This window comes from Apaloderma vittatum, unplaced genomic scaffold (genome assembly GCF_000703405.1).
Source record: "Apaloderma vittatum isolate BGI_N311 unplaced genomic scaffold, ASM70340v1 scaffold9023, whole genome shotgun sequence".
Taxonomy (NCBI): domain Eukaryota; kingdom Metazoa; phylum Chordata; class Aves; order Trogoniformes; family Trogonidae; genus Apaloderma; species Apaloderma vittatum.
Genome location: NW_009707532.1, coordinates 61,294 through 73,337, shown reverse-complemented (window position 1 = coordinate 73,337; position 12,044 = coordinate 61,294). Strand labels below are relative to the sequence as shown.

The 12,044-nt window shown below is 43.9% G+C and overlaps 1 protein-coding gene across 1 annotated transcript in view; it reads right to left on the bottom strand.

Annotated features, from left to right (window-relative positions):
- MEGF6 (multiple EGF-like-domains 6) overlaps positions 1-12,044 on the bottom strand; it is a gene marked incomplete at its 5' end in the record, with an annotated part of 83,086 nt that overhangs the window by 46,486 nt on the left and 24,556 nt on the right. Inside the window, 5 exon segments of the mRNA XM_009866247.1 lie at positions 585-707; positions 2,755-2,892; positions 5,438-5,560; positions 8,574-8,696; positions 11,756-11,935. Coding sequence (XP_009864549.1) covers positions 585-707; positions 2,755-2,892; positions 5,438-5,560; positions 8,574-8,696; positions 11,756-11,935 — 687 coding nt within the window.

Here is a 12,044-nt window from a genome sequence, read left to right as displayed (position 1 = left end):
AAAAAACAGATAGAAATGCTGATTAGGTGCAAGCAACTCTGCTTGGAAAGTACACTCTGTGCCAGGCTGCATCTGAAAAATTATTCTGCACATAAACCCCCCTCCCTTGATTTTCTTAACGCTTTGGGGCTCTCTTTCTCACTGGTGTTGGAGATATTGAAACATTTCAGGGTAACAGAGAATAGATTATTTCACCTGGTTTTGTCTCAAGTGAAAACAGCTGCTTTAAGCTGTTAAGCTTAGTTGATCCTTTGGTTATTTTGAGGGCTCTCCTTTTGTAGAAGCAGTCTTTAACACACATCAATATACAGTGTCCACGGAGAGAGGAGGAAAAGTTCCTCTCTGCTGGCTCACCTCCCGCAGCCCCTCTTTCTCCATGCCGGATACTGGGTTAGTACTTTATTCCGGTCTCACAAAGTGGAAAATCACACATTTCTAAAACCCTACCAGAAAAGCTGGCGCATGGTCACTGATTCTCCTAGTAGGGAAATGCCCAAAGCCCTGGGACGAGCTTTGACAGCATCTCTTCTTCCCACTGCTGTGGTTAGTTAGACCAAGCCCGGCACTGGTGCAGCAGGACTCACCGTCGCAGGCGCAGCCGTCGGCGTTGGGCTGGAATCCCGCTTTGCACGTGCACTCGTAGCCTCCCGCGTAGTTGATGCAGAACTGGGAGCAGCAGGACTCTCCGCTCTCGCACTCGTCCAGCTCTGCAAGGAAGGGACAGCTCGTCCAGCCCTTGGACACGGTCTGAGCTGCTGCCATGCCTTCACTCAGTAGCTACCATGCTTTTCAGCACGTGCTTTTCTATGTTTTCCTCTCCCTCCAGCCAGGTAAAACACTGAATCCTGACAGCGGCTCTCTTCTAGCTTCTCCCACAGCACCCAACACCCTTCGTGTCCAGGTGTTGCTCTGCAAGTCTTAGCTGACACCAGGTGATTTACAAAGCAGCCACCAACTCGGTCTACACCAGCCCACAAACACCATCTATTTAATACTAATCTCCATTTAGCCCTTTGAACTTTTTTACATTCAACCTTATTTAATGCAAACTAACAGTGAAACAATTCTCTGACCCATCAATGTGTTTGCTGGACATCAGCAGCCTGCTAGGTTCAACTGTGGTTTCTGACAACTAATTGCCCGTTGCCTTATCCTGCCCCGTGTCCATCCCGAAATTGGTATCGCCGACATCGCTGTTCTGGCGATTAGATAGGAGAACCGAGCCGTTATCTTTTCACTGCAGGCTCTCATATGATCTCAGCCCTCACAGCCCGCTGAGCAGGTCGGTGGCCATTCAAGGGCCACCTTGTCAATGCTGAGTCTGCAAAATGCTCTTGAAGGTTACCCAGACGAGCAGCGGCCGATGGGAAAGGTCAGTGTCTCAATTAACCCTGGGAGGAGTACCAACACCGTTAGGAAACACCGACAGGAGGAAGAGGAGAAAGAAAATGCAATTAATCAATCGAGGTGAGGAGGTCAGCATGAAAATAATTAATGCAGGTTATTTGAATGTGGAGTGTTTTCCAGAAATGTCACAATCCGAGCTTCTCCGCAGTATGCCAGATGATGCCTTGCTCGGGGTTCTAGCAACAGCCCCTTGTCTGTGTAGGAGTGCAAAATATGCACCCAACACAGAGGAGATTTTTGATGTTAAGAGCAGCTTTTCATGTCCTCAGCTTTGCCAAACGCTTCCCCTGTGCTCTCACTTCCCTCGCTGTGCCCAGAGGAGCTGCTTTTCCCTCTGAAGTCCCCATCAGCAGGTCACAGCACTGGGCTGTGGGCAGGAGGCTGCTCTGCCTCCTCTCATCCCTACGCTAACAGGACGGTGTAACCCATCCCACCCCCACAAGGCTCAGGATCCAAATCTGCCTCCCTGACCTTCTCTTTCCTTTTTAAGCTCCAGCATCTACCACCCTTGCAGACCTCGGTGCTTCCCTCCTCCCTTGCTCCCTCCTCTCTCTTGCACTTGGCTTTTTTTGTTGCCAGACTCCTTGTCTGCAATGCCTCTCACATTCACCAGAGCTTCTGCTCTCCATCTCTCCTCACGTCTTCCTATACTTGCTTTCTCTTCCCCCCCACCTCTTTAAAATTTTAATGACACAGTGACAGCAATGTTAAACCAGAACGAGATACAGCTTGCATAGCAAAAGCCATAAACAACAAAAAAAGATCGCATCGTAAAATTGTTAAAAACATGAAGGAATTTTTAAGCTCTTCTCTCGAAATAAAAACAAATCTAACTCTTATTGCTTTCACTTCCTAAGTGAGACTTCTCACAGCCAGGAGTACAATCTTATTGCAGTGCAAATCTGATGGAAATACAAAAACTTCCATAACACAAAGCAGAGCCTGGGCACGAAGCGCTTGCTAACAGCAGCGCTACTGCTCCCAGCCAGAGCCAGCCCTCCTCCCAGCTGAGGAAAGGAAGGGAAAAAAAAGGCAGGAAAGTGATGCTTGAACTGGACACGATGAGATACAGCAAGTGGAGCCTCACCAAAATGTCATCTTCCATTCAGGAGGCAGAACTCTGTCCCCTTGTTAATTAATAATCCCAGCAAACATGCAGAGTGAGGCAAGCTGGAGCAGTGGCTGAAGAAGTGCCAGAGGATGGTATTAATTAAAATGTGTAGAAGGAGGGAAGGAGACAGGAAGGGATTTCCTTGAGGGAGAGCTCTCCTGCAGCCTCTCCTTGCAGAGAGACCTGTCACATCTCCTCCTTCGTCCCACAGAGACTCAGCATTCGCCAGGAATTACCTGCGCATGTCTTGCCATCCGAGTCGAGGCGATAGCCGTTGTCGCAGGAGCAGCGTGGCCCCGCCGCTGTGTGCTCGCAGTGGTGAGAGCAGCCCCCGTTGCTGTCCTGGCAGCTATCGACAATTTCCATTTCGATGCCTGGCGGAGAAATAAATCAAAAGGATGTTAAAAAGTGAGTGCAGGGGGAGAGGTGCTGGAGAATAAGCCTGCTGTAAAAAAGCCTCCTTAGCCAACCGGTGTAGCAGGAAAGATAAACTCGGCTCCCACATGTTTTGGAGCACATTTTGGAGCACGTTTTGGAGTCCCTGAACTTCAGCTATTTGTCTCCTTGAGTCATAACAGTGGCTGCTCTCAACTTAGGTAACACGAGGCTGGCTCACTGTCTCAGCATTCTGCCCACTACAGGAGTGGGCACAGCTCTCCTGAGATTTATGCTTTGTTTGAGCACAGTGGTGAGTTCTGCCCTTGCCCCAAAGGAGGAATGGAACCGGCTGAGGAAGTCAGGTGGGTCATCTCAATATGGACTCTCCATTCCTTCCCGAAAGCAGCTTTTAATTTTGTATGCATTTGGGAAAGGAAGCACCACCAATACCTTCAAAGTTTCCTAGTGGGTTCCTGTTGGTGAGATTGACACCTAAAGCAAAACAATCCACAGGTTTTGACCCTTGGATGGTCCTTCAAGGGGGGCACATGGCAGCTTCTCTACTGAGACTTTGTCCCCCTGCAATTAAAGACAGGGTGGTGGCACGATGCCAAGCTCATCGGCCCTGACAGATCATCCACCCTCCTGCACTCGGTTGTGCTTGATTGTCCTCACAACGTTTTGGTCAGGTCCAGTGGAAACCCTCACGGAGGGAAGGGAACATCTGGCCATCTCATTCTCACCCAGCTACTTCGATAAACCATTTCTTTAGGATGAAAAGAAAATATAAGGACAGTTATAAAGTTTCGCTTGAAGAATTAGACGGATTGTCTTGTTTCAGAGCTCTTTAAAGAGGAATTAATGTCCCACACTATGTAGGAGAACTCAGAAACACCCTCCCTTAAAGGAGCCCCAGAAACATCCCAGATCAGGCTGGTGGCCATCAGATGGGGTACAGAAGCCGCTGCTGCAGCTCACAGACACACCTGTGTCGGTGGCTCCGATCCCTTTTTGCGCCCCAGGGAGCAAACCGCCTGCCGATAAGAAATGCAAGTCTCGCTGGAAGAGGATATAAATTAGAACATCTATGAAAGGCTACATCTCATGCATAGTGTGATTGTTTGCACCAGGGAGAAGAAATCGAGTCTCCTGTCCAGTGTGTTAAGCTGGGATTTAGGAAACCCAGCAACTAAACACAGAATCTGACTTTATACACTATTTTCATCATCTGCTTTGTTTTCAGTTCTTCAGCAGTAAAACTGGAAAAAACAGCTCTTCCCTGTACCACTGGGGAAATGAAAGAATAAACAAAGATTGTAAATTGCTCAAACACTGGGATAATCCTGATCATAAATATATGCAGAATGTTTTTATTTTTATTGTTTGCTCTGCTATATTGTACATAAGGCACAGACACTCACCAGCCCCTGAGATTTGTTGAACATTGAGAAAAAAATATTATCAGGAAATCGCAGTGAAATCTAAGGGCTCTAAACAGCTTTTTTATCTTCATAACAGATCATTTCATTCCTATATATTAATTGTATTTCTTCCACCACTGCATTACTCCTATCACCTACAATATAATTCTCCAGAATGTCTCTCACATATTTGGTTTTTGTTATTAGTGTAAGTTAATGCTTTCAAACTTATTTTCATCCTTATTAAGTATTTCCTACACAAACATTCCTAAAGAGAGCATTAATTCTCCAGCATATTGTCCTAGGGAAATTCTGCTGGAAGCTCTTGCACAGTATTATTAGACTGAACCACCTTTGCCCACCTTCTTGCTAAAACACGTCATGCATTCTGTCTGCATTCCAGTGAGCTTATGTTAGGGCCATAATAACAGCAACTCTTCCATGTCACCTCCTTTATTAACCTAAATTTGCCCTCAAGGACAGCCCAGGGATGACCTATCAACTAACAGCACTTGGAGTCAGTCCCCCTCTCAGGAAAAGTAGTGTTGATTAAGAAATCCCACTGGCAAGGATGTGAGGGAAGACAACAGGGCTCAAAACCTTTCAAGTTGGGAAATGTTGTTATTTCAAATGGTTTTTTCATCCCCAATCTTTTATTTTATTTTTTTTTTTAAAGAATCTACTTAACAGTGTCAATAATCTCAGAAGAAACCCAAGTAAACCCAGACAGATAAAGATAAGAGAAGAACATCATGTTGGTTTCTTTTGCATCAGATCCAGCATATAAAAAATAAACTAGGAGGAGGAGGGCAGGAATGAATACATTTCACAGAATAGCAATATTTTGGTTGCTCTGGAATAGAATTCACCAGACACTGAAGATAAACCAACAGGGCTATTTGCTCTTTGAAAGGCAGTAATTAAGGTCTGTGAACACAGGCTTAGGAACGTATCAACCTGCAAAACCAGCAGCAGCAGCAGATGAAGAAAATAGCATTAAGCTTGAGCTTCTGCATACATTTATTTTGCTGGGAGTGCTAATCCAACTGAATTAAAAATGAAGCGTAGCAGTTTGCAGATAAGACAGCCTGAAACGCATCGCTGTAGAAGTGTCACTTACGGTAGCACTGCTTTCCATCAGCCCCCAGCTCGAAGCCCGGATTACAGGCGCAGGTGAAGGACCCCAGCGTGTTCACACAACGATGAGCGCACCTGGCTCTCCCTTCTGCACACTCATCAATGTCTGCGAAGCAGTGAGAAAGGCAGAGGCGTTCATTCGGATGTTAAAATATCAGAAATAATACTGCTCTACTGGCGCACGGTCGTGATTTCCACATGTCCACTGAAAGAGCATCCCGATGTGAGAGTACAAATTACAGCAGCTGCTAAGTCCAGGAAAGCTGAACCAACAGCATTATTCTCTGGAAGAATCTTTGTTTTTTAAACACTGCTGACTTTGAACCTCTCAATATGAATATTTACAATACCAAAGATTACACTGACAGAATCAACCACAGTAGCTTGTCTATTATTCCTGTAGCAAGAGCAACGTCAGAAGCAGCCACATGAAGAACTCTATTAATAGAGTTAATGTGAGGTAATTAGAGACCAAGATATTATTATTCCTGTAGCAAGAGCAACGTCAGAAGAAGCCACATGAAGAACTCTATTAACAGAGTTAATGTGGGGTAATTAGAGACCAAGATACCTGTTTTGCTCTTTCAGTAAGATGCTAGGAAGCTAGACAGTTTATCAGTTTTACGAAGTGCAAAGCACCTGCGGACTTCATAGTGCGTCTGTTTGTAACAGCCTTGTCGGGATTCGGGTACATATCCAGACGCTAATTATAAACTCTTTCTTTTACAAAGCTGGCCAAAATTTTGTCAATATTTAACTACTTGTCTTAGGTATAGAGGGTGCTGGGTGCTTTACAAAATTCTTGCTTCTCTCCCAGTTCCCTAAAATTATCACGAGGGTCCTCACAGCCACTACATTGAAATGAATGGAGCAGGAAAGAGCTGACAATTTCCTGAATGTGAAATGGTTTGGATTAAGTGGTGGCTGGGTCTCAGCAGGTACGATGGAGACAGATTTTCTCTGTCACATCCCTGACTCCTGAAGCTTCTTCTACAGAAGCCAGCAGGGAGACACCAACTCTCATCAGAGCTTCACCTCACCTGTAAGAAAAGAAAAAAAGGTGAAAAGCTGGAAGTGGGGAGACTGTTCTTCACTCAGTTCTCTGTCAAGCAGCCTGTTCCACAGCTTTCCACTCCCTACTCTGTATTTTGGAGTCAAACATCGCCAAAGGCATCCGTCTCACTAAAAACCTAGTGGAAAAGCATGAAAATATTTTTAAGGAATAATAATTTTTGGGGGAGGGGCTGAAAAGTCCAAAAGCTTACACTGAATACTGCTGCTGCGCAGCACAGCTGCAGAAAACACCAGCCTCCTTGCAAAGGTTGGCATCACCTTGCATATGCAAACCCCTACCCCACCTCCTGCTTCTTCTCTTGTTCTGACATTTCGCTTGCAAAACCGTTTATTTATCACAACCATCCCGGGTCAGTCTCTTGTGCACAGGAGAGAACAGGCTGGGGTGCAGCTCCTCAACCTTCCAGCATAGCAAACCACTTTCTAACTGGTCTCTTCTCCAGCACCGTAGCCCTGGCTCCTTGTACTTGAACGCAAGTTGTGAATGCAGTCAGCCTGCTTGCAAAAAGAGGCCCCAGGCAGTGCAAACACCACACACCGACTCATGAAAATTTCAGGATAAATGACAGCTTCTCTGAAGCTGCAGCAACGCGAGTAGCTGCCGTTTAGAACAAAATGGGTTATTTCTCCTTTTTTCTGTAATTAATTGTCACTTTGCAAGTAGAGCACGTTGGCAGATGCTGTAAATGTTGTTTTCTCGTTTTCTGCTTTTTCAAACAGAAAAAGTTGGAAAACTGAAGCACAGCCACCATCCTACACGTTTCTTCCTATCTTGTAAATACAGCTAATAGCTGCAGTAGGACACTTCAATTGCCCTCTGTCTCCTTCTAGCTCAGTTTCCAAAGAGTCAAATACCAGCTTGAATTTTGCAAAAGACGCTGAATAATTTCCAGGAGCAAAAAAAAACCCCAGTAATTGTATATTCACGGTAAGACATGACGCTTAATAATTCAAAAGACTGCTGCCATGAGGTGGGAAGAAAATTTGTTCCAATGTAAAACATTGCAAGTTACTCAGTGCTTTAGTTTATACATAAATTAACAAAATTGTCAACGTGTATCCAAGATAAAACAAGTAACATGCCGACCCTAGTATTAAACCCACTGCTGTTTCCATCTATTAATCATTAGCAAAGCGTCTACATTACTTGGAAATACTTTGCTTTTTCAGCAACCTTACTCATGAGAATCCCAATAAGAGAGGGGAATCACTGAGGTGTGCAATGCTACTCACAGAAGGGCTTAGAGGCAACTGAGTAAAATTCTCTGGATAGGAAGCAAGTATTTTGTAAAGCACCCAGCACCCTCTACACCTAAAACAAGTAGTTAAATATTGGCAAAATTCTGGCCAGGCTTTTAAAAGAAAGAGCTTAAAATTAGCATCTGAATACGTACCCTAATCCCGACAAGGCTGTTACAAACAGACGCACTATGAAGTCCACAGGTGCTCTGCACTTCATAAAACTGATAAACTATCTAGCTTCCTAGCACCATATTGAAAGAAAAGCAGGTATCTTGGTTTCTAATTCCCCTATATTTTGGGTTAGAAATGCTTTAGATCCTCTTGAAAATCCCAGACTAAATACAGGACTTTGGAATTCAACTTTTTAAGCTCCTTTCTTTGGAAATCTTAGACTTTGTGATTTCTTCCTTCACAGTAGTTGCTCTATTAATATGGAAACAGTTCTCCAGCTAAAAAGCCCTTTGAATTCTAAATAGGTTTTCAGTGACCTGGTTCAGAGCATTACTTGAACCAATTTTCCTGGAGCTCTATCTGGGCCATTATTTTAAAGGGACCCTACAAGAATAACACTACAGCATCTACAAATCCAGTTGCTAGAAAGCATGATTTAAGAGATCACAGAGTAATTTTCATTAATGAAATGGTCCTTCAAGACAATCAGCTGACACAATTATCACAGTGAGAACTGCTGCTTCAAAATGTATACCTCCATGGGTACAACATTTGCCTTTCCATGCAAAGCTCAGAAAGCCAGAGCACTGATTAATACCTTTCCTCCCAATAAAGAGTCCATAGTTCCTTACCCAAACAGGACTTTTCGTCTGCAGAAAGATAATGCCCTGGATGACACTCGCATTTTGCAATTCCTCTCTCATTCTGACAGATTTGTGAGCATCCTCCGTTCCCACTTGTGCAGGGGTTTATCACTGAAACCAATTAGAGCACACTGTCAACTTAAAGGTCACGGTTTTGCCTGGAAATAGTCTTACCTGCCATCGTTTCAGCTAACAATGAAGATTACTGTAGCTGTAAGAGATTAGGCTGGAAAAAGAAAAAAAATACAAGAGTTTGGTGTACAGTAAAGCTGTTGTTTTGCCATATGCTATTTTCTCTGTTGCTCAAGAGCATTTTTCATCGAGCAGCAACAACGCTTTAAAGAGCAGGATACAGGGCTTTTATTACACCTTGGGAGTAGGACAAGAAAAGTACATTTTATCCTTATTTTGCCATAATAGAGCAGATTTCAAGAGGTGCTTTAAAGAGCAGCAATTAGCACTGCGATACGTGTGAACCCATAAACACACACAATGGTGAAATGCGCCATGGAACTACGTGTATTTAAAAGTCTTTAGAGGAAATAAATGCTGAAGAGCCCCAAAAGTCCTCTTTCAGTCTAAAGCCATATGCCATCCGTGCAGGTACATCGTGATTTTTTTTTCTTTTTTTTTTTTTTTGGAACAATAACAAACCATTTCAAGGATAAGCCTCTCTAAATGGCAGGTGCTTAGAAATACGTTTATGAAGTGCCTACGGAAGTCTCCACACTCCAAAGATTTCACTGTTTCATGGGTTTATTTCTGGAACACGTACCTGCTAGAAGCATACTGATGTATTTGCCCAAATAAAGAGTTTGCACACACCAAAATAGACCTACCGAGACTGTTCGCACAGGTCTGATTTGGGTTAAGAGACAGAGTTGTCATACTAAAATCTGATATTCTGCACAAAGTTGAGGTTTCACTTTGGGGTTCTAGCTATAGTAACATGCCAGTAAATAACAGGACTAACTACATGGACAGGTAGGAGAGAAAGACCCCTATTTTATATAGATACGTTTAAATATGAGGTGGGTGTCCTCATTTCCTCTAAGTTTGTGCCCCTGTTTGGCAAAGGAGGATGCCCCAGAACGCTTTCAAATTCCCTTGTTTCACCTCTTGCCATCTCAAGAATATAACCATTCCAGTCTGCAGTCTGAGAGTTTGACTTGAGAGTATTTTTTTAAAAAAAAAAAATAATAAATAGATCACTGTTAAGGATGCAGAACTGAAATTTTCGGTTGGACTTGCAGCAGAATAGGTTGCAAATAGGTTTCCAAGGGACAGCAGCACTTTATCCTACATGACACTTTCAAGGCTGACAAACTCGGCTCTGCAGTTCGACAATTTGTGGTCTACAAAGGATTTAGCTTCAAGCAAGGGCTTTCTCCTTGCTGATATGAAATATTGAGTTATTTTCTGATTCTTCTTCTATTTGGTTAAATTAAATGAAATCACTATCTAACAGCATCTGTTAAACCTGCACGTTACCAACGTTTTCAGAGCATCTAAAGCTTGAATTTGAGAATGATTATAGCATTGAGTGAAACTTGTAATACTCTGTGACATGACAACAAGCAAACAACAAATTATAGGGCAGGTGTTAGTAAAACACAGTAATTTGAATAAAGATAGCAGCCTTGGAAGTCCTTAGACAAGATAAAAGTTTGTAAAGGAAAGATGGTCAGGACAACCACTGATTGACTTGTTTTCCACTGACAGATCTGCTCCTTCCTGTTATAGAAAGGTTTCAGGAAAAGCTAAAAATAACTCACCGGTGTTCTTTTTCCTACATATTTGGCTCTTATTGTTTAGCTTAATAACTTTAGTAGATAATAGACTCCATCCCAGCAAAGCTCTATTCCAAGCTGTGGAATAGCAAAAAAATTTACTAGAATTATTTAATTTCCTAGATGCCTCAGAACATCCAGGAATCTCGTTTGAAAAAAAACCCCACATCTTTTCAAGCATGTGGGATGGCAGCAATGTCCTTGGTGAAGTGTGCGTAGAGGCTCTGCACGTGCTGTGGACCTTCAGTGGGTGGCTGATCCTCCTCATCCCCTCGATGGGAGAGAACAATGGGCACAGTTGCCGGCACGTGGCAAAACCTCATCAGTTCGGGGACCGAGACTGCTCGGTTTGCTGCTGAGCCGAGCGAGTCGCTGGTGGCTGAGATAGAGCGTGAAGTCGCCCACGGAGGTTTGAACTGCTCCACGATGACCCAAGGGAGAATTTAAACCCAAGCGGGTATCACCATGCTCAGGCTCTGCCAACCCAACCTCCATCCCACCACGACACCATAAAAACCACCAACAAAGTTTTAAGTGGGGGATCCACACACCTGGCTGGCTTGGCTAAGGACACCTTGAGTGCCAGAGGCTTGCAGACAGGCTAGAGAAGAGTGGAGGAAGGTTTTCACAGTCGCTTCAGAGTGCAGGGCTCCAAGAGGCCGAAACCAAAGGCCACGTCACACACAGAGTGAGTTGGAAGCAAGATGAACAGCAGGATTTACTTACACTTTATTCACAGCATATAAAATCTCTGAGCAGAAGAGGAGCCATATGGAAACAGTTTTGTGACAGGAATTTTAACGCAATACATTCACAAATTTGGCCCTATCTGTCTCTGGCATATTCAAGGATACCATGTGTGTGTGCTTGTGCTGGGGAAGGGGGGGGGCTTGCCTTAAAAACTCACGAATATGTTATGATATATGAAAAAAACCAGCCACTGAAACCCAAAGGTAGCATTTCTGTTCTGTTTGCTTAGAAAACTGAAGAGAAGAATGAATGAATGAGCCTGCGATTAGGAGCAATGTAATTCAAAAGGAGATAAAGAAAAGGCTTTAATGTAGAATAAAACATGGTAGACAGGTCAAGTCTATACACAACTTGAAAATTAAGCCACAATGAAGTTCCTCACTTATCATTGTCGGTGTGCAAACAAGCAGCCAGAGGTCTATGAGGCCAAAATCTTGTTCAAAGCTGTGAACCAACGCGAACTTCACACCTCAAACACGTGACACTTTAATCCTGTTAATAAGAGATTCCCACAGCTGCTTTTGGCAAGCAGGGTGAAATATGAATGAATATGCAACCCAAAGCACTATCTGGGGGTCTTTTGAACTGCCTTTACCGTGTGTGTCTCCAAGCAGGGAGCACAGGACTTACCTTCACAGGATTTGGCATCCCTCTTGAGCTGGTAGCCTGGCTGGCACCTGCACTTGTAGTGGTCTTCTCCGAGCTGAACACACTCGTGCTCGCAGCCTCCCTTGTTAACACTGCAGGAATTGATGGCTGGAGCCAAGAAAACATTGCAGGAACACGTCAACAACCCAAGAAACTTATTTGCTATTTTAAATACATAAATGATGGTAAAACCACACCAATCTCACTGAATAGCTTTCATAAATGCAGCTGTCCTCGTCCCCTGCGTGATCTCTCCCCGTTTTGTCTGTGG